At 38.7% G+C, this 23,557-nt stretch overlaps 1 protein-coding gene across 1 annotated transcript in view; it reads left to right on the top strand.

Moving 5' to 3' along the window:
- The window catches only part of mmp17a (matrix metallopeptidase 17a), a 51,903-nt gene extending 30,023 nt beyond the window's left edge, over positions 1–21,880 (top strand). Inside the window, exons 4-10 of the mRNA XM_056732049.1 lie at positions 6,491–6,777; positions 13,517–13,693; positions 15,460–15,562; positions 16,454–16,536; positions 17,231–17,383; positions 18,068–18,325; positions 20,522–21,880. Of these exons, the coding sequence (XP_056588027.1) occupies positions 6,491–6,777; positions 13,517–13,693; positions 15,460–15,562; positions 16,454–16,536; positions 17,231–17,383; positions 18,068–18,325; positions 20,522–20,841 (1,381 nt within the window). The 3' untranslated portion in view covers positions 20,842–21,880. The remainder of the gene's footprint in view (positions 1–6,490; positions 6,778–13,516; positions 13,694–15,459; positions 15,563–16,453; positions 16,537–17,230; positions 17,384–18,067; positions 18,326–20,521) is intronic.
- The last annotated feature ends 1,677 nt before the right edge of the window (positions 21,881–23,557 follow it).

The following is a 23,557-nucleotide window of genomic DNA, read 5'->3' as shown; positions in this document are numbered from 1 at the left end:
CCGCTGTAATAAAGCACCTAATGGCTTGTTTTAGGAGCAGTGATAAAAAGCCTTGCTTGTGTCCAAGGCAATTGCACAGAGGTGTACCGAAACAGACAGACAGGAGGGGGTGGAGAGGAAGGCAGAAAGACAATGATGAATTCTGAGTGATTATTTCACTGCGCCATGATACGGGTTGCTATGAGATGAGATGGGCTTGGGCAAGGGAAGAATCAATAAAACAGAGAGCGTAAACTCTGTGCTTTGATCAGCTCAGACTGACAGTTTTTCGTTCTTTGTACACATCAAGATTCTTCAGGGAAGCAGCTTGTTGTCATTATTTACTCTATCCCGGATGCTGTTGTTTTTCTGTGCAACGCGAAAGGTTTTAAAGAATCTTCACACAACTCACGATGACGGTTTCTATTAGGGCATTTCGCACCACAGGAACTATGTGCCGGAAGCACTCGCTTTTTGTTGTAAAGAAACTAGCAGCGACGCAAACGTGTTGACTGTCTGAACGCATGTCACAAGCACAATGTTTTATCCAATTCAAGACAAGAACATGCAGATATATAATGTTAGCAGCATTTACCTGTCGTATTTGGGTTTTTTCTCAGTCTGTAGCACTTTAAAATATGTATGATATTTCGCCTCTTAGTCCTCCTTATTGCGCTTTAAATCACAACTTGTTGTCTATATTACATCTCAGTTATCACGAAATTTTCCACAGACAACAAAAATCGACAAATCAAACGTCTTTCCTTTTTTTTTTTTAAATGCCATGCTGTCAGCCAGCTTATGTCACTTCAGAGGTCTAAATGTTGTAAACAAAAGCCCTCTTTAATTGTTTCGACACTTTGTTCCTGAAATTATCTGGTGTGAAAGTGTCTATTCATATCTGTCAAATTTGAAAAATAAATCTGAAAATAGTCCATGTTGAAAAACAAATGAAGAGTAAAAAAAAATAAGGTTTTTATCATGTTATCATGTTTTTTTGGTTTTAGTTTGCTATTTTTTGTTATTATTACTTGAGTACAACTCAACTGCAGTTTGATTGATATTTATTGTACATTGTACATTTAATGGAATGCACAACCCTGCTGAAAAAAACACCAAAAGAAACTATCACTGAAATTCGAATGGTTTCCATTAATTCTAATGGGCCCACATTAGCTTTTTCCATTAAAACCATTCCAAGATTTCCCTGCTGAAAAAAAACAACAGAAACTAATACAGAAGTACTGGTTTCCATTAAAATACCAGTATGAACCGTTAGCTTTTTCCATTTAAACCATGTTTTGGGCATTATTACAGTAGGATTTAACATCCAACCAATATAATCAATCACATACCAGTAGAACCATTACAGTTTCCATTGAAACCGGTACAAATCGCTTTCAAACCATTAAAACAATTATAACTTCTTTAATGGTTTCTGTCTTTTTTCAGCAGGGTACTTTTTCTTGTGTTTTGCGCATTATTCCACTAATAAAATCCCACCAATAGAATCCATTACTCACCAGTAGACACCATTACAGTTTCCATTTAAACCAAATGGAGTTGTATCGTTAAATATGATTATAACCCATCAGCAGTTTATACTAAAACCATTAGAAAATTTCTTTATGTAGTGTGTTTTTAACCTTGTGTACAATTTTCTTGTGTCCTTTCTGCCAGATAGCATCCCACTAATAGAACCCGACACATTACCTTTTTTTTTTTGTAGTAAGTTTCAGGTGAACACCTTCCAGAACGCCGCATAGGCAAATTTCAAGAACGACCAATAAGATCATTAGTCACGAACCGAGACAACCCCTCATCATGACTTCATCACTCCACATTAGACCCTCACCAGCACACTCCAGGGCCCCTGTCTTCTCATTAACACTCTCATTAATTACCCAAATAGATTAGGAGTGATTGCTCTGAAGACAATGTGTGTTTTCCCTCAGACATTGTGTGTCTTAAGGCCTGATCTCTCGAACTAATTAGTAGGGGAGAGAGTGAAATGGCTTTATGATAAGCATCTGCTTCCTCACCACCCTCCATTACCCCATCACATTTCTGTCTATCAGAACCCTTGACGCTCCTAATCCGTTCCGTGTCATCTGGAAATGGGAACATCTCTCACAATGCTTGATTTGGCTCTGCGCGAGACCTATAAAGGAGATGTGATTTTTGGTATCAAGGGCATCTTTGCGTGCGCTTGAGAATCCAGCCCAGATACTGTTACACAATGGGTGTGAGTGTTGTAAATCATCACGCTGTACTTTAGCCAGATAATCCCATCCGTGTCCAAAGAACTAAAATGGCAGTAATCTGGCAGGGTTGGATTTCTTTTCATCTCTCATGGCATGTGTCTGTCTTTTTAGAGAGGGTAACTAAAAACCGTATGAAGGAATGATGCAGTAGGGGTTTACGATCTTGGTAATGAACTGTATTGCAGTTTGTCTGGGATTTGATCAACATTTAACATCTCATGTTATTGTTGGTTGGATGTAAAGGATGGATGAACAAGAATGCTTGAATTCACATTAGTGTTGTCACGATATCCAATTTTCACTGCACAATTATTGCACACCAAAAATCACGATAACAATATTAGCTTGATATTATTTTTATAAAAAGATGCCATCAGTGAAATTTACCTGTTATTTGGTCAATGAATCATACTTAAAATAAAAGTTTATGAAGGCAGAGAGAGTGTTTGTAACCATTTTAGCGATATTTTTGGTACTGAATAGTTTACGATATTATGATATGTATAGACAAACGTGATTTCAATAAATGTGTTTTTTAATATCCCAAATATTCACATTACACACACCCCTAATTCACATTAAGAGACAAACTTGCAAGTTGCAACGATGCCTTTTTCCTTAAAATAACATTTCTTTAAAGTGTGTTTTTGTTCTCATTATTATTTTTTAGAACCCAGTTAAGTTTAATATAATGCTGAATTATTAAGTAGTAGAAGTACTATTAATATTAATTCAGAATTATATTAAAGTGATATTAAATGGCAGGCTAAATAAAGCAATGCCCCTTTAACATGAAGCACGCACCACATGCAGATGGCACAATTATTCAATTAAATCAGTCTTTTTAATAATCATAATAATAAAATCGAGAGATCTTGAAAATATTCTGAAGATTGATTTAATGTGTGATTAACATACGGTAAATGACCAATCTGGGCGGCTGAACTGCAGGGGTCAGGCGCACAGTGAAAATTAGGACGGAAAAGAGGAAATTAGTCTTTTAAGTCCGTTCCCCTGATTTCTATTTAGCTATTTTCTCCCTTTTCATCCTTTTCTCGCCCATCTAATCAGTCTTGTATCACATGGAGATAAAAGGCGGAGATTGTGATTGAAAATTAAAGCACAACATTTACGCCCCGCTGGTATGGCCAATCTTTCCGCAGGCACTTTTCAGTCTTTTTGGTCAGCCGACTAGTACCTGTGTGAGAGCCAGATGAGACGGATGAAAAGGCAGCCTTGGTTATTCTCCAATTTTAAGTCATCGTCATTGAAACCCTGCCGAGGGCACATTATAGGGAGAATGGATATAAAATTACGCTTGAAATTCATACCCCCTTCCCTACCTACCTGACTTTCCCATATGACCTCACTTAAGGTCTTTGTACTTTGGACCGGAGACTGTGAACTTATTGCACACAAACTTCTTGTGATAAGACGTTTCAGTGAGACAGAATGCAACGCGTACGAAAATAAGGATAATCAGAAATAATTGCAGGGTAATCCAAGCTGCGTATCTTTGCTCTACCTGTTCTTACAGTAGATGATTCATGAGTCCCCTTAAAAGCTTAATGTGGGAGGGAATGATAAATTGATGATTTACTATAGATAACAACTGAATAGCCTATTGGCTGTCTGTAGGACAATTGATAAAAAGTGTACAAATTGTATCTCTGTGGTACATCCCTAACATCCCTTAGCCGTCGAGAAGAAACTCTAAAGTAAAGGTAAACAACAATGCCACAGTTTATGATCTCAGATTTGGAAAAATGGGCTGTGGAGGGATGTTGAATCCCATGAGCTGACCAAAGCGTTTATGTTTACCTATTTGGCAGGTTCCTTCCTTGCTTTCGATTTCAAGTTGAAACTCATTTTGTGTTGGTACTATTTGTTTGACCATCAACCTTTTGATAACCAGTCCAGATCTTAAAGGGAAAGCTGGCCCCGAAATACAAATTCTTTCATCATACATTCTTTCATGTCCTTCCAATGTCTTTCTTTCTTCTGCAGAACACAAAAGAAGATATTTTGAGGGACATTTGAAACCAGCTTTCCCTTTAAGATCTGGACTGGTTACCAAAACGTTGATGGTCAAACAAATAGTGCCAAAAATGAGTTTCATGTTGTATGGACACACTACAACATTTCTCCAAATATCTTCTTTTGTTTCCCACATAAGAAAGATTCATATACATGTTTCGAACACCAGGAAGGCGAATTTGTGTTTTGTGTAAATTATCCCTTTAAACCACAAACCATTTCCCATTAAATTCTTCAAGTTTTGATTTTGTGTTTCAAGGTTCATGTTGCATTGCTTAGTAGATATCTGGAATACTTTGAATTTTCACTGCATGTCTAAAGCAAGTCAAGCAGAAGAGAAATAGGGTATGATGTATTAATGTACAACGTAGCACATCACATACAGCAGAATAGTACACCGAGAGGTCACTTAACTCATTTTAAATCCATCTGTTGCCAGCACTGACCCTGACAAGCTGTCATTGTGCATGTCCTGCATTTCCGTTCACACCAACCCTCTAAACAACTCATCACATTACAGGCCTTTATCCTCACAGAACATGAGTTTACATGCTGACCTTAAGCAAAATTGCCTTTCTACCAGCACCCGAGTGCCATACTAACTTCACTGGGAAAGCCAATGTTCTGGGAAAGGAATGGAGCGGTTACAACTGACGTTTGGTGTGGGACGGATAAGTGTATGCGGTGCAGAGGGCACTCTTCTTACTGGCCACTTACAGAGCAGGCACTCCAAAATTAATTTCTCATCGATTTGTCTCTGTACTTGCTCAAATTGCCCTTGGAGGAAGCGATTACTGTGATTGTGAGGTGTAGCGGAACTTCATACCACTCTTCCAACCACCTTGACTGGAACACAGAAGAAATAAGGTGACAGAGTTTGTGTTCGCTTATTGCTCCTAAACTCTTTGTAAGTCGCTTTGGATAAAAGCGTCTGCTAAATGTCTAAATGTAAATGTGTTGGTCCATCAATCAGACTGTTAGTTTAAATTAGAAAGAGATTACAGAGGGCTTTCAGAGCTGTTTTTAAAGAGACAGACAGTCTGATGCATGTCTTGTTCTATATACGCACGTCTAGGAATTGTTCATGTGCCTTTGGTACTGTAAGGATTATTGTCTATTTTAAGATGCTGTTTCACATGTGTACATACTGTATATGAATGTAAGCAAATTAACAAATAGTGTTAACATCTGTTTCTGCTGGTGAAATCACAAGTGGACAGCGCTAAATACGGATAATAACAAATGCGCGCATGTGGTTGTATATATATGTATATGTTTATATACATTACATATATGTGACCCTGGACAACTAAACTAATCTTATGTGTCAATTTTCGAAATTGAGATTTTTACAAAGTCTGAAAGCTGAATAAATACGATTTTTATTGATGTATGAGTTGTTATTGAGAATATTGAGAAAGTTGCCTTTGAAGTTGTTAATCATGGGAACTGCTGCAGGTCGTCCACTCACATAAAGTTTTTATATATTTAAGATATGAAATTTACAAGTATCTCCATGGAACATGATCTTTACTTAATATCCGTATGATTTTCGGCATAAAAGGAAAAACGATCATTTTGACCCATACAATGTATTTTTGTTTTTTACAAAAATTGTTCCTGTACTACTTTGTGATAGACTGGCTTTGTGATACAGGGTCACATATGTATGTGAATTTATAATTGGTCTGTCAGTCAACTTGGTATATTTTTATTGTATGTTCTATAAGTTTGTCATTAAACTACTGTCCATAGCAATGCATTTTACAAGTCTTTTTTAATTTGTAAAGCGTGTTTAACAGCTTATGTTTTATTTTCGTTGTTTTTAATTCCTGCATGTTTTACTTTTACGTTATTTTTTATATTGTTAAATTGATAAGTTTGTTGCTACTTCTTTATTAATAATTTATCAGTTGTTAACATGTTTTTTGAGTCAACGAGTAATTGTGTTAAATGATTCTGAAATCAACATTGAGCAAAATTGTGTGTTTTAATTTTTGTCATAATCAAGCAGCCTTATTACCAATGTTTCTTTTTTTATTTTGAGATTTGTATTTATTTATTTTTGAGAGTATATTATTCCATTATTTTATTAACATAAAACGGATATAGAAAGCAATGTATCAGAGCCCCTCTTTTCAGGTTCGCTTCTTTTGATCATATCGCTCCAGACAGATCTTAATACAAATACCTTTGTTTTTGTGTCACAGGGTGAGGACGTTTCCTAAGGAGTCAGCGCTTCTGGGACGTGACACTGTCCGTGCGCTGATGTACTACGCCCTGAAGGTGTGGAGTGACATCGCCCCACTCAATTTCCATGAGGTGGCAGGCAACGAGGCCGACATCCAGATTGACTTCACCAAAGCGGACCATAATGACGGCTACCCTTTCGATGGACCCGGTGGCACGGTAGCCCACGCCTTTTTTCCTGGAGAACGATTTACAGCCGGTGACACACACTTTGATGATGACGAGGCCTGGACCTTTAGGTCACCAGGTGAGGGTGTGAATGAGTTTGTTTTTACAATATCTGCTTCTGTTGCATCAGAAGAGTGCAAAGTTGTCATTGTATTCTTTATCAGGAATACGGTAGTTTTTGTGTGTGTTACAGTTATTTACCCAGGTGTAAAATAAATACTTATTTTAATATTTAATAAATTTTTAACTGAGTGGTTCTCAAACATTTTATATCAAGTATCAACTTCGATCAAATAACACATGTACCACCTACTCACCGCAAAGAAAATCGCATTCATACCAAATTAAGTTTGTATTATTAAAAATGTATCATTTTATATAATTATTTTATTGCTGAAATTGTAGTGATATAAAAAGTTATGCATAAAATTATAATATATTAAACTATATTAAAATTACATGTAGATTATCATTATAAAACATTTTAGTCGTCAATATCTTTTGCATCACTTACCACAAGGGGGCGCTAGTTTGAGAACCACGTGTTAACTGATTGTTGATCATCTATAATGTACATCCATCCTTTGTACATCCTGTACAAGGTTTTGCAGTTTAGATTAATATAAATCTTAAACAATCATGTTTTGCTTTTAATTAAATTATTGTGTGTTCTGGTAGAGCATTGTGTCAACAGTGCAAAGGTCATGGGTTTGAATCCAATGGAATATACATATTGTTGAAATGTATTCATACCAAACATACGTTATTAATAGGATTGAGCTTCGATAATGCGTCTTTAATCCAAAAGATGCTCACCTTTCCTTAGAGGCGGCGATAGCTACAGGTCTTATAATTAGAATGTGGACCAGGTGGGTCCCCCATACAGAAACTTGCCCAGCCAGTGAACCCCTGCTGGGATTGGTTCAAACCACGCCTTGCCTTTCTTCCCTCTCTAGTGGTTGTGGACCATATGCTCAACACTGCTCCGGACAGCAGTGGAGTCTGCCCCAATTATACCCCCCAACAGACGAGCAGCTGTTTGCATAGGCCTTTGGCAAGTGCACTTGTAATATTAGGGTTGTAATAAAGAGGAACCCCCCTCAAAAGTCCTGAGCCTTTAACCACCCTCTTACACTGTCTTGACCAACGCAGCTAAGCATCTCCCTCCTACTCATCCCTTTGTGTGTTTTTCTGACCCTTCATCATATCACAGCCATTTCCATGTTTTCACTCCGTTAACTGTACATCTAATGACCAGACCACATGCACCTGGTCCTCCATATGGTTGTCAAGTACCCCCCTCTCATCATCACCAGAGATTATTCATTATGCGCCATTGTAGCCAGCCCAAGAACTTCACATCGTCCAAAAATCCTCTCATCCTGATTCACCTGTTATTTTTGGCTTTCCATCCATCCTCTGAGATTTTTGTCAGATTACTAGAAGTATTCTGAGACCAGCGCAGGTGGGATGTTTATATTTTGAGCTTCAGTTGAGTTCGACACATGAACAGTTTGGTATGTAACTTACTACATGACCTCCCCACACACAAGTGTATTTTAAAATGTGTGAATTATTTTAAATTCTTCATTTTAATTCATGCCATCACAAGCTGAAGCTTTTATTTGTCATTTAATTAATTTTAAGTTTATTAAAGTTATAAAGTTAAATTTTGGGTATCACATTTTCTAGGGCTGTCTAATTGATTACTCATGATTAATCAATTTCAAAATAAATGTTTGTGTTTATAAAAATAAGTGTTTCTGTAGTTGTAGTAGTGTATATTTATATATACATATGTGTGAATAACAAATATTTACATAAATATATATTAATTTATATTAAATTAAATATTCATTTATTTTACAAATTTCTTATTTATGTTTTTGTATTGAAATAGTTATACAATATATAAATAAAAATATTTCTTAAATATATATGCATGTATGTTTATGTATTTGAAAACACTAACAAATATTCACACCACTCAAACCTTTATTATGTAAACATAAACATTGATTTTGCAATTGATTAATCGATTTGACGGCCTTAAAAAAAACATAATAATCAGTTCACATTTGATCTCCTATATGTTTGTGGAAAAAAGCCTTTGCGTTTTTACGTCTGCACACTGAAACAATTCCATGATGCAGTGCTTTCCAGCATCGAGATAGCGCCAGAAAAGTTGTAAGGTCAGAGAATTCATACCTGAGGCTCAGCAGATTTCTCATACCTCAAGGCACGGGTATACTTGAAATTCCTTGTCCATTTTGCCACAAAAACATGCCCGCACAGCTTCTTGAGCATACTCATTGCGGATAAGCATGGATAGACGAGTTTGACACATGTGCAAAACGTCACCGAGTGGACTCTGCTTATTCCCAAAATGTTCGCGCATGTGCTGTTGTAACGCATCCCGTCCGCGGACCCTCCTGATGACAAAAAATACCTCATGCGGGCGGCTCGCGGGCGGCCAGACAATACTTTTGCCTTCAATCTTTTTCTTTGAGGGTGCGTTCATAGTTCTAGTTCGGTTCTTTTGGTCCGGACCAAAAAAGAAAAGAATAAATTTCGTCCTGGTTCGTTTAGCGTTCAAATAAACACAAAAAAATATATATAATAAACACTCCTTTTACATTACCAAATCACTTCTGGTTTTTGGTTCGGTTGGATGCCGTTGGTCAGCCGTTGAATTCATATTTCAATCAAACCACGCCAGAGTTCCATCTTTTCAGGTCTCGGTCAGCTTGTTTGGTGCGCACCAGGGTTTGGGTGGCAGTGTCACACTTACACAAATAAAACCGCACTATTAAAGCAATCGCACCAGATTTCGTTTTAATCGAACCATGGCATGTATGAACCGCCACCGTTGAGAGCATCAAAGTGGCCCGAAGTCATACATGTGTGCCGGCGGTGAGCAGCGGCGCGTCTTGGCCGTTGAGGGCTTTAAAGAGAGTTGAAATCAGGTAAACTGAATGTTAATGAGCTATGACACGGTTCGGCGGCAATCAGTCGGAACGTAGAAGTCCAGCCCTTGACAAGATTCCAGAGAACATGCAGCCCTGTAAACTTTGGTTCCGACCACATTAGTTCCCAAGCAATATGGAGGAGAGGTTGATTATTGCTGTGACGGGTTTCCCAATCGTAAACGTCGCGTCCCTGTTTGCGTACAGCGACATAAATATAAAGAATATGCGTGGACCAAGGTGTCTGAGATTGTTTGTGTTTCTGGTGAGTTACTGTTGATGTGCATTAACGTTATACATTTTCTGTAAATAAGCGGGAATTCATGCTAACTTTAGTGCCAGAGCATGCAAAACTGTGTTACAGCTGCAGAATATTATTTTGTTAGCAAACGTGTAACTACAATAAAGTTCTTTCCACCGATCAATTTCTTGTGGTCAGTCTGCACAAGATGAACAAGCTTGTTTGCTTTGCGGCCCCTTTAAATACAAGATAAGATTTTGATCTACGTCAGAGCGTCAGTGCTCCCAACACTCTTTATACGGCGTTGCTGGCAGGGTGGCCAGAGCGATTTTTGGCGGCGCCGGTCTGAATGCACAGTAAGACTGCTCTTATCATACAAAAAAGCGGGTGTTTCTCTTCTTTGATGCGACAACAATAAACAGGAAAGAGGAAGTTCTGTTATGTTTACAGCGTAATCAATTCTTAATTGAGACTAGATAAAAATACGAAATGCTTCATTTGACATGGCCGGTATCCTCATACTTGTTGCACAGCAGCAGAGGCGGCTGGCAGTCCCATGGGTCAGATGAGTGGAACTGGAGAAGCTACTTTGTTATCAAGACAGCAGGCAGATTGCTTTTATTAATTATGTCTCCGCTGGTTGCTCGCTAATTCAGACGGATGATTGTGGCCAAAACAAAAGCCCCATTAAACAGGTGTTTTTTTGATAAATTTTTCGTGGCCCGCAGCAAGCCTCGCGCTTAATGCGTGTGTATGTGTTTGCGTGCGTGACAAAATGAGGCAGAAAGTGGAAAGGCCCATTATTGCCCATTTTGTAGAGATGCCTGTCATTAGCGATGCCAGCCGTTGACTTTCCCTACTTAACATCTTGCAGGAGAAAACGCTTTTAACCTTTATAAAGAAGGTTATTTTAGGAATAAATCATCAGCCTTTTATGCCTCGCTAACGTTAAAACCATTCTGATCAGATAAGCCACAATACACACCAAACAGGAGGTTTTGCGAATCCGTAACCTCAGCTTGAGCAATCCAGAAATCCAGCTGAAATCCAGCACCAGGCTGGTGACACACCAATGTAAATTCCCGTCTTAAAAATATTGTTTAGACTCATTTACTTCCCCAGCATCTCTGACAGGCACCTTCAGCTCGGTGCCCGAGGCCGCTTGATGCACCAGATGTTTTCCAGTGTAATCAGATTGCATATGGATCCATCTGTCATCTGCCGCATCTCCTCCTTTGCACTCCGAGTGGCACAAAGTTCCTCTGGATGAATCCTGTGCTAAATAAATCAGCCTTGAGCGATGAGAAACGGTGGAGGATCAAATCAGGGTTTAGTCCAATGTAAATTCATGCCCCTTTTGATGTTTACACAGTTTTCTTAAAGACCTATAGAGTATTTTTCATATACAACTTAAATGAGACAATCAAGTGTCAATCACTTTGTCAAGTGTGTGAAATTTTAGTGCCATCTAGTGGTGAGGTTGCGAATTGTAACCAATGGCTCACTTCACTCACCCCTCCCTTTCGAAGCACTACAGCGGTCTAATGTTGAAGATGTTGTCTAATTTTTTTTCTAATCACATTGAGTCAATATGGTTTTGAACGTTGTTCATTGTTTTAAAAGTACTGACTACAATAATATGGTATCAAGGATATTCTTTCTAGGCAAAATTTACAGATTTCAGCTTCAATTTAGTATCATACTACTCGTTCTGTTTCTCTACAATAGTCATGTGAGTTTTCTTTAAATGTACGGAGTAGGATTATAATCGTTCCTAACAGCTTGTATTCCTTTTCTCACCGAACGAATATCCGTCATCTCCCGTCTCTATTGTTTTCTGAAATCTTTCAAGTGCATTATGGTAATGCAAAAGCAGACATACAGTACCTGCACAAGGGTGCCGAGGACCCGGCGGCGATACCCGACTAATTTAGAGCCGTAATCTTAATTAGAAAGTCACAGGCTTAATCCTCTAGCTCAAGAAGCTTGTCTAGCTGTGTTATGCTTTTACAAACAGGAACTGTCACGGTTTTCGACATTCACACAGCTTGTAGATCTCGAGGCAGTTCCTAACCTTCCTTTGTCTCTTTCGATTTATCTATCTAAATATCTGTCTTTCCTTCTATTTCCCGCTTTCTCCGTTCCAACGATTCAAATGACACTTTCATGGCTCTGACTGCTTTTATGTTGCCATCTCTCGGGGCCATTTAACAGAAAAGTGTAAATGTTTCCATGGCCGGCTGCGTTGCTCAGATTTGTCTGTGTACTAAAGAGAGCGCAGGGATAATGAAAAAGGTGAGCTACATTTAATGACTCGCACCTCCCCATCGATCACCGGCTCATTGTGTTGAAAATGACTGTGTCTCTGGACATCCTGAACTATTGTTAATTTAATCACCATGTTTTTGAGGACATAATTGAAGTGGATGTTTTATGATGGGTCCTTTTTGAAACATGGAATTCAGGGTTTACTTTTATAGGAAAGAACAAAGATTTGTTTTGTTTTTCTTTCAAAGAGAAAAAGTGAAAAAACTGTCATCATTTACTCACACTTTAGGTATTTTAAACCTGCATGAACCCAAAAGAAGATATTTTAAAGAATGTTGGTAACCACACAACAATTGTACCATGTGACTTGCATAGGTTTTGTGTTCATACAAAAGCAGTGAATGGGTACTTCCACTGTTCGGTTACTAACATTATTCAAACATTTTACTTTTGTTTCCCGAGAAGAAAATCATACAGGTTTGAATGAAACGAGGGTGAGTAAAATAATTACAGAATATTCATTTTTGGGTGCGCTATCGCTTTAATAAGAATGCAGTTTGAGAAATTGAGAGCGTAAGTCATCTTACAGTACGTGTCACGCTATGTGTTGTAGAAAAGATCTCCATGTGTGGTGTGATTATGCCCAATATAAATTACAGATTTAATATGAACATAAACATTTCTCATCATATTCTTCAAAAATCTAATTGTCTGAGTTCTGTGGTCCACAAGAAAGCCCTTTACTCATAATTTTATTTACACTTTTATCCAAAGATGCTTACAGTGCATTCAAGGTTTATACATTTTCGATCAGTATGTGTGTATCAGTGATTCTTCAATTGAGCTGTTATATGTCAACCATTTGTGTCTCCTGTTATTTAACTTGCCCAAAGTTTTTAGGAAACATCCCTGCTGGGAATTTTGTTCGCTGTGTTTTAGAACAAGGCATCTGGAGTCTGGATGTCCAAGCTGGATATGTGCTGGTCGAGCTAGTTAGCCAGTTACCATCTTCCAAAAACCAGAATGAGCAGTTTTCCACTGATATGACCAGCTGGTTTATTAGCTAATGATCAGTTTGGTCCAGCTAAAAACCAGCTACCATCTTGTACAACAGAGCTTTCTGCATAGACTCTGTTTCCAGAAGGGCCATCTGTTATGTAGAACGAGTTGAATTATGTTAAATAAAACAGAACTGAACATTAACTCACTTATATAATTTCAACTACGATGTATAATATATATAATACAATTTAAAGCAACTCCTAATGCAATAAAACATTTCTTCTAGGCTGTTATTATGAAGAAAACAATTTAAACTCTCCGATTTGTCTTCTTCCCATCAGATTCACACGGGATGGATCTGTTCGCTGTAGCCGTGCACGAGTTCGGTCACGCTATTGGGCTCGCTCACGCCTCCACCATTGAATCCATCATGCGTCCGTACTACCATGGGCCGGTGGGCGACCCGCTGAAGTACAACCTCCCGTATGAGGACAAGGTTCGGGTTTGGCAGCTTTACGGTAAGAACAGGTCACGTACTCCAACACCTGCTTTATCTTCATCAGTTAGCTGTAAACAGACAGCGCGGCAGACTGCAGGAGCAAAGATCCTCAATCACTCTCTGAATCTCTGATATCTCTGAATTGTTTCTGGGGAGGCAGGAAGTGACAAGCGGACAAATCGAGACACTGTGTGGAAGACAAACACATACTGTAGATGGCAAATTGTGTGTAAACAGAAAGTTTGGTTCAATCACTCAGTTGTGCACTACAAAGTGGAATTCATGGGGTCTTCGGACAACTTTAAATGAGTTTCCTAGCTCCTAGGAATGTGTATGTTGGTTTTAGAATAAGTGCGTGCATCAGTACATCACTTACATTACATTAAGTCATTTAGCAGACGCTTTTATCCAAAGCGATGTACAAAGTATGGGAAAACAATTTGTGCAACAAAAGAATGCTTACAGTGCATTCAAGGTTTATAATTTTTCAATCAGTATGTGTGTGTTTCAGCAACTTTTCAGTAGAGCTATTGTATGTCAACCATTTGTTTCTCTTCTTATAAGGGCACTTAAAGGGATAGTTCACCCAAAAATGACGATTCTGTCATTATTTACTTATTGTCATTTTAAACCTGTATGACTACATTAACCTCCTCACACGCTTGTCTTCATCTCAAGTGCCCCCCGTAATTCTCAATGATTGGCACCACATGCCCCCTCTGCGAGCTGGCCTTTTCTGGGATCCCACCAGGCGATAACACAAGCCACAAGCAAGGAAAGCGGCGTGCAGAAGTGATTTGGCTTGTATTAGGGCACTATTGATTTAATTACACGCCTGTGTTGAGCCAGACGAGGACAGCGGGATTAATTGGTCGTCACCGCAGTTCGGGCCCAGGCGATGAACATGCAGAATGCCACACTCCGATGTGAAAACACTCATGTGGGAGGCGAGGAGATAGAGAGGACAATTGGATGTCGATGGGGGACAGAAATTGGCTCAGAGACAAGACCAGGAGCCATGCATCTCTGTTCTAGCTACACGTAGCAGGTGTGGGCTAGCCACGCATTTTAATAATGTTTAATAAATCCATGTATAATGTAATCTGAGAGCAAATGTGAAATGTACGGAGTTAAATACCAAAGCTTTGTGTCAAATTAATTAAAAGTTACAGAGCCGACGTTTCTTTGAATGTGTTTTAAAAGGCTGACTGGGAAATTTGTTGGATTAGTTTAATGGTTTTACATAAGCACATTATTACATATTGTCATTTTTTATTTGCAAAGCAAGACTCATTTTCTGATACTCAGAAGGTATTTATATCTTTGAGTAATTGCGTGAATGTAATGTTAGAAATGAAAAGAGAATTAAAGGTCCAGTGTATGAAATTAAGCGGCATCTAGTGGTGAGGTTGCGAATTTGAACCAATGGCTAACTCTACCGCTCCCTTTCGAAGCACTACCATTCCGAAGGAGATAACGTATTTACAAAACGTGCTCTGTAGAGCAGTTTGTCCGTTTAGCGCTACTGTAGAAACAACATGGCGAATTCCTTGTAAGGGGACCCATGGTGTATGTAGATAGAAATAGTTCATTCTAAGGTAATATTAACATTATCCAGCTTGTTTATGTAAGGTGTCCTTACACCTCCGAAGACATAGTTATGTATATTATATTGCATTTCTGTCGATTGGTCTTTAAAAAAATTACACACTGGACCTTTAAATGTGTGTGTGTTTTTGCAAGCATCTTTGCGCAGGTTTGACTTATCTTTACATGTTTTGTCAGGTGTTCGGGACTCAGTATCGCACACAGTCCAACCTGATGACCCCTCCCAAACAGCCGAACCTCCCGTCCTGCTTGACCTCCCGGAAAACCGATCCACGATCCCGTAAGTACAAGGACCACTCGCAAACAAAACAGTTAAAATGTCTTCAATATTCAAAATCGCAGAGGTCCGTCGGTCAGGAGCTGAGAGTATGTCTGGACTTCAAAATTGCACCGGACCCAGCCATCCCGAGGCAAATATCAAAATGCCACAAATTACAGACTCAATTACCGACTCTGAGTAAGCAAGCGTAAGTTAGTTCAGCTCGCACCTCTCCGCTTGCCTCCTCCCGGCGGACATGTACCACAGGTAGATTTAGTTTGACAAAGGTCAGTAATATATTCCTCTCAGAGCGCTCGGCTAATAAGCTGTGAATGAAGATCTTTGTTAATAAAGTGTCACCGAGCTCCCGCTCACAAAAGAAGCTCTGTCGCTGTAATTGCTCCATCATTAGCAAGCCAGCCACGTCAGAGTTCTAAGTCAGTCATTAGCCATGAGGATAACACGTTCAGACACTTCCATCGCAGGTGATAACATCTCCCTTGATTTGTCTGGTCTTTAAGGCAAACCACATGGTCAGGCTGTTCTGCTCTCGCCTGCTTAAATATAGCACGGCAAAAGCTTTCGTACATAGATATCGATTAAGTATACAATGCCGTTAGTGAATGCTTGATTCTGATTGGCTGACAGATCGTTGTCGATTATTTATTTGCTATGGTTCACGGCAATATCTTTAAAGATAACTCCATCATGATGTTATTTAGCAAAATAAAATCAGGACTGCATGCACAAACAATCTATACTGAGAGCCATTGAAACTTGGCCGCATTACCACATCAAGGCGAATCACTCGTACAGCGACACAAACACTATGGTGCTATACATCCACACTCTTTACAAAGCCATGTCTTCAAAGTTTTCTTTCAATTCTTTTCTTTTTGTTTGTTCTTTCAGACCTGCCCGCGACGCCCCTGACCGATGCACCACTCACTTTGATGCTGTTGCCCAGATTCGAGGGGAGGCTTTCTTTTTCAAAGGTATAAACACCTGAAAGTCCTGACTCAGTAATTGACAATTCATGATGTACACGTCCTTCAGTTTCTACTTCAAAAGGGTTTTGTGTTTTATAAAAATCAAAGATGGGTATGGAACCGATCTGAAACGTGGGTGGGACACATTATAAACCTTATTAACTTGCCTCATGAATATTCATCCTTATTGCTGAACAGAAGGTAAATAAGCGCTAAATATAGTGGATTAGTTTCATACTGGAACTCATGATATCTCAAGGTGCAGAAAGAGTTTATGTGCTGCTATCTTTGCTCATTCTACCCATTTATCCGGGCATGTACACATATCTTAACTTTTAAAGGGAAAGTTCGCCCAGAAATGAAAATTCTGTCATCATTTACTCACCCTCTTGTCAATTTAAACCTGTATGACTTTCTTTCTTCTGCAGAACACAAAATCAGTTATTTTGAAGAAAGTTTGTTTCTATTGTATGGACACAAAACCAATGCAAGTGAATTGTTAACAACACTCAAAATATCTTTGTTTGTGTTTTGCGGATGAAAGAAACCTAGAACCGGTTTGAAATGACATGAGGTTGAGTAAATGATGATAGGATTTTCCATTTTTTTTATGCATCTTAAAGTAGCACAGAGTAATACCATGCCATACTTTTTATTCTTTCAAATACCCAGTCTTCAATATTCTGAAATCTCTCATCAGGGAAGTATTTTTGGCGTCTGACACGGGAGAAGCACTTGGTGTCACTACGGCCAGCTCAGATTCATCGGTTCTGGAGGGGTCTGCCTGCCAACCTGGACAGTGTGGATGCTGTTTACGAAAGACCCGGAGACCACAAAATAGTCTTCTTTAAAGGTACGAGCTTTGAATGAATCATTTATCAGCTTTCTAGGGTAGGCACTGTTTATATTTTTGTGAAAAATAGGCTTTTAAATAGGCACCAAAATATGACAGACATTATCCATAGATGTAGTGGGTTGTTGTGATCGCTACAAACTAAAACAACTGTGTAATGCCCCATGGCGTCCACCCGATGCTCCCCGGCATAATAGTTGTGATCTTTGCACAGAAAATCACTGCAATTACCTCTAAACCCAAGTTTCGGTTATCCCTATTGCTTTCTTGGAAATTTTACAGTTAATAGTTCTAACACATCTTGACACAAGGCAAAAAATATATATTCAATATTCCATTTGTGACAGATGATTGTTTGGCTATGGCATTACATCATTTCAAACCAAATGCTCCCTGGAGCGTAAACACTCTCCCCAAAGCAAATTCTTGAAATGATTGCAACGTAAAGCTCTCGAGATATGTAAATGTCATTTTTAATAAGAGAATGCAGTAAAGCACATGCCGTCCTTCAAAGGTATAATACGAGAGCGTTTTAAGCCCTACAAAAGAACGGGCGTTGTATATAGAGCACTTAAATGTATTTCACAGGAGGTCTGTTTTCCAATAAGCAGCTGGTGAAGAAAGGCTTTCAGATTTCACCACCTCACAACAAGCTGTTGAAATTCTTCTCTCGCACCTCTGCAGGAGGGAAATATTGGGTGTTCAAGGACAATAATGTCGAGGAAGGCTATCCACGGCTTGTCAGTGACTTTGGCCTTCCCATGGAAGGGGTGGACGCAGTGTTTGTCTGGCTGCACAACGAGAAGACGTACTTCTTCAAGGACTACCAGTACTGGCGTTACGACGACCATTTGCGACGGATGGACCTCGGATACCCAAAAGACACGGCGCTCTGGAAGGGAATCCCACCACAATTGGACGATGCCATGCGATGGTCTGATAGTGAGTGTTCTTAGTTCTGAGTTCTATTATTGCTTGTGTGATAATGTGTAGATACAGACCTGATGCTGGAGACATTTGAGATAAGCACCACCCTCTTTGTTTTATGGGTTATCCTGAGGAAGGCAGAAAATTGATACTAATGAATCACCGCTAGATACATTTCAAATATTAAACAACTATCATCCTGGCCCATGTAGTGGTGTTTGTTCTATTTCTGGGTTTTTTGTTTGTTTGTTAAAATTAAAATCAAACACTCCTAAATCTCCTAAAAAAAATTTATACGGTTAATATTTACATGTCACAGTTAAAGTTTTTTTATTTTGACTTTACTGCTATTTTGAAGTAGATTTTAATTTAAGATTCATGTTCATTTTAGTTTTCTTAAGTAAATCCTACTTGTTGTTTTATTAAGTGTATTTTATTAGATTTTAAATTACATCTTTAGTAAGATATTATAATCGAGGTAAATATAAAAATGAATGTTAAAATGTATAAAGTATATATTTCTTTCTAAACTACGATACTGGGAGAGATTGTGTAGGTCACTACTTCAGATGTTTTTGTCAGGTTGCTGAATGCCCATTATATTATATTATACCATTACAGTGTATTACAGTGTTTTGCTCAGCAAGAACGAAAATAAGGAACATTGATGGTATCTTTTCGACAGGATTTGATATTTTCCCCAATGACAAGATCACTTAGAACCGTACCACATCCAACATATTCATAAATCGGGATTTAAATGTGCACAATATTCTCAAATCTAACACGCAAACCAAAGTGGAAGGGATATGCGTGATTCAACGACACCCTCCACCTTGAAAGAAACTGTGATTTTATTTAGATGGAGAGGATGTTAGCCGATGCAGATGTTTTGATTATGTGGTTGCCATGGCAGCAGTTCTGAGGTCTATGTGGAAGAAATGGAGAGAGGAGCATAATGTCCTGTCATTCCTAATGGACGCCATTGTGTCTCACGCACAGCGTGTGTCTTATAAGTGAGGAGCGGCGTTTGAAATGCCACGGCTGATCAAATCAAACCTGTTTCACATGAAATCAAAGTGTATGGCGCGTCACATAGCACACACGTTTATTTTTATGTATTTTAGTTTTTACGTTTATAGATATACACATTGAATGGAGGGCAGGTATGTCCAGTAGTTGGTGAAATGGAAGAATTAAAGGAGACAACTTATCTGAAAGGATTCTAGCGTGCCGACAGCATGCAGTGCATTAGTGTGCATTTCTTGTATTAACTTTATCACTTTCAACAGCAAACATGGAGTTTTCCTGAACTTTCTTTCTTGTGCATAACCTGCTGATTCATTTTTTGGGTGATCTGTCCTTTTAAGACTAATCAACAGCTTGTCAGCCCACTGACCTGTCGGTTTTATAAGTGTAAGTCTGCACGTCCCCAAATAAACACCACAGGCAGGCTGTCAGGCTCTTCATGACACACACAGATCTTCTTCCTCGCAGTGATGGTCCCGTAGACAGCATGCGGGGGTGAGAACATGTGCTCATCAGGTGTCGTCCTCTGAGGCTTTGCCAACCCTGCTGGTTCCGCTCGTAGGGGTTTGAACTAAGAGCGTGAGCATGGCCAAAACTTTAAAGTGACAGTTCCGGGTTTCCAAAGGGGGGTAAAACTATCAGCCTGGGGAGGAACGACAACTGGATCCTGTTCAAAGAGACCGAAGCACTGAGGGCCAATTTTATCCATGGAGAGAGAGAGAGAGAGAGAGAGAGAGAGAGAGAGAGAGAGAGGGATCGTAAACCTTTTACACGAGGCGATTGCGAGCAATAGAGGATACAAGAGAAATAGCTTTTCATCAAGTGTCAAAACATGTTGGCCTCCATTCCTTTAGTTCCACTGTATTTAATCTCTGCCCCTCTAAAAATTGTTGGTTTAAATCCTGTTTCAAGGATGTTTTGTTTTCTTGTAGATGATTTAGAACATTTTATTTTGCCATTGTTTTATTTTATCCAGACCAGCATATCCTACGAAATTATTTGGACGTGACGCCCCTCTTTGTCTAAAATCCCACCATCACCCTGGTGGGCTCATACCTGAAAATGGAATTCCAGACTAAAAATATATTATTGCAATAATATACATAAAAAAAATGAAATCACAGCTGTCAAAGTCATTCAACTTTTATTTTTTTCCCGTCTTTTTCCAATCTTTCTGCCCAGGTGCATCGTATTTCTTCAAGGGAAAGGAGTACTGGCGAGTTGCGGGCAGCGATATGGAGGTGGAAGCAGGTTATCCGCGTCCCATCGGCAAAGACTGGCTGGTGTGTTCCGAAATGCAGTCGGACTCTCCGGAGACACAGAATAACTCAAACACCAGGCTCCACGACCAGCATCACGCGGACCATGCGGAAAATGGCTACGAGGTGTGTTCGTGCACTTCGGACTCTGCCTCGCCGCTGGGGTTGAGGCTCACTCTCTCGCCCGCTTGGGTGTTAGCGCCGCTTTGGACGCTGGCGCTCTCTCTCTCTGCTCCTCTCTGATGAGGGCAGAGCCACAGGCCTGTACTCAAAAACACTGTAGGACGGAAGTAGACGGCAGCCTGTGGTTGAAGGGAGCAACGAGAGGATTAGGTTCAGCCTTTAGTCAGCCGGAGTGATGGAATGGCGTCAACACTTCGATCAACGAAATGATTGGCTCGCATCGTTCTGTTTGTTTTTATTTTAACTGGAAAATTCTACATTGTTTTGTGTTTAAAAAATGTATAATTTTTGAATATCGCTAGGTAACACCAGCATTTTGAGGCATTGCTAGGCCCAGTAATTATTATGATCATAGTTATAATGAAACTTAGAAATTATTTGTGATATTGCTAATGCAGAAATGAATGGGGCTCTCTATTGGCTGACGTTTAAAGGCATCATGGAGTACCATGAGTCACAATCTTAACCTTTCCTCACTTCAAGTGCTTTAAAAATCCAGTCATTTGTTCTTTATTTGGCACTTTTGGGCTGTTTTCTTACTATAAGCATAATCCTTTAAGCATTCTACAGGTTGTTTATTATACATCTGTCCTGCTCTCTGATCTGTTCCAAATGCCTAAGCAATTATTCTCCTCTTCAATATTGACTGTATTTTTGTAATCACGGCATTACAGATATCATCGCTCTAAGTCTATGACTGTTTTATAATAAACCACTGTTGTTTAGTTCATGGGCATGCTTTACGCTGGATTCACAACGTCAGGATCACAGCTGAATATATTTTACAGGAGGTTTGTTTATGAAGGGATCACTCTTTTTTTCTCTATTTTATCTCTTGGTACTGTTTTTCTGATTTACATTTTTCCGATAAGAGAGCGGAGGACAAGAAATGCAGACTGGGAGGACGTTTGACTCATTTCCTGGACTGCTGGAAGTGCACTCAGATCATATTGGGACAAAATGCTTATATACTATATATAAAACATATACATATATATATTTAAGGTAAAAACTTGAGTTGCAAAAAATGTAAATTCTGATCTGTCTTTTATATGGTGAAATATTTTTGTAGAAAAATAAAGAGGAGTGGGCAAGCTTGCGTAAGGACTACAGTCATTCCATGTCACACAGAGACAAAATGTGAGCTCGGCGGAGCTTTTTTCCACAGATATGACAGCAGTTGTCACACACCAGCAGGAATCTTATTCGCACCTCAGTTTTTTTGTACCGCATTCACCCAGCATTGCCAAAGCAACATCACGTCACCAATCAGAATTGTCACACCACCACAGAACTCTTTTATTAGCATGTTTGGTTGTGTGGAGCCACACTACATGCGTTCTGCTGAAACTTTTATTGACTGCCTCGGTATTACTCAAGGACAGGCTTCGTATGATAACGAAAGGTTGAGCCCGCACTGAATATATATTGCACAATGGGTATGAGGACTATCCGTCACCTTGGTAACGAGCCCACTCTCCTCCATGTATGGGAAAAATGCAGACATGAGCGAGATGTAGACATTGTTTGTGTGTGTGGGTTCCGGCACAAAATATTTTAAAAAGTGTTAAAGGGAAAAGCAGTGAGTGAGGGATGCTTCTATCTGCGCTGGTGATCAAATGTTCACAAACTATTAAGTACTGTGCATGGAGACCCACGGAGCTCATAGGTAAACAGATGAGAGGTCATGTTTCAGTGACTTAAACTAAATTCATTGAGACAAGGGACTTTTACAGGTTTAGATGTTTAGAAAATGTGGTCAAGCTGATTATTTATTTATGATTGAACAAAACTAAGCGGTCTGGTCAATTCAATTCGAGTTTAACTGTTGAATGTACCAACCTGAAAAATTTGATGGTAAAAATAATAGAAAAGAATTCCTAGATTCTAGTGTTTTTGAACTTTACTGTAAGTACAGTTATCTACAGTTTATTTCATTATAACAGTTAATACTGCAGAATACTGTTGTTTATTCTATTATGTGTAATGGTGTCATGTGTTAATACAACACGTGATAATATCATAATTCACCGCCACTGGTCTCTCCATGTCTCTCTCTCTCTCTCTGTTTTTATAGAAAAAAATAATGATATATGAAATATATAGTGAATCGTATATCGTATAGTGAACATTGGATATTGTGACAGCCCTAATAACTAGTTAATAAAAAAGCGAACTAATATGATTTTTTCCAATTCTTCTGTTGAACACTACAGTATTAAAGTAAAATTAATATAATATACTACAGTATACTACAATTAATTGCAGTTTACTATAGTAAGTACAATACAGTGGTGTACTAAAACATGTTTTCATCTGGTTTGACTTGATCATCTAACTGTTTATTTTGATTCAAATTCTATACCACTTTCAACAATTTCGCTTTGTTGCAAAGCAGATTTACAGAAAATGTATTTATAAGAACAAACATTTGAGAATTTTTTTAATGAATAAAAAATTTAAAGATGAAGATTTTTCATAAGATGATCATAAATTTAACTGTAAATAGTTGTCTATAATAGAATAGAACAGAATCTTGATATTCATAGCAAGCATGTGTGTCCAAATACATGGTAACATTGTTAATGCCCAAAACAGGCATAGACAGTACGGGCATGCCAATTTAACAAACAAAAAAAACAAAAAATCCTTTTCCAAATCCACACCACTCTAATTCTTTGATCTAACTCTTGTAGCCATTCCTTTTGTTTTTAACAGATTACATTACAATTATGAGCAATACAATTGTTTTTCTTCCTTCTGTGACAAGGCAGGG

The sequence above is a fragment of the Triplophysa dalaica genome, chromosome 19, assembly GCF_015846415.1.
Source record: "Triplophysa dalaica isolate WHDGS20190420 chromosome 19, ASM1584641v1, whole genome shotgun sequence".
NCBI classification, from domain to species: domain Eukaryota; kingdom Metazoa; phylum Chordata; class Actinopteri; order Cypriniformes; family Nemacheilidae; genus Triplophysa; species Triplophysa dalaica.
Note: the sequence above shows the minus strand (reverse complement) of the source record. Positions and strands in the feature narration are given on the sequence as shown.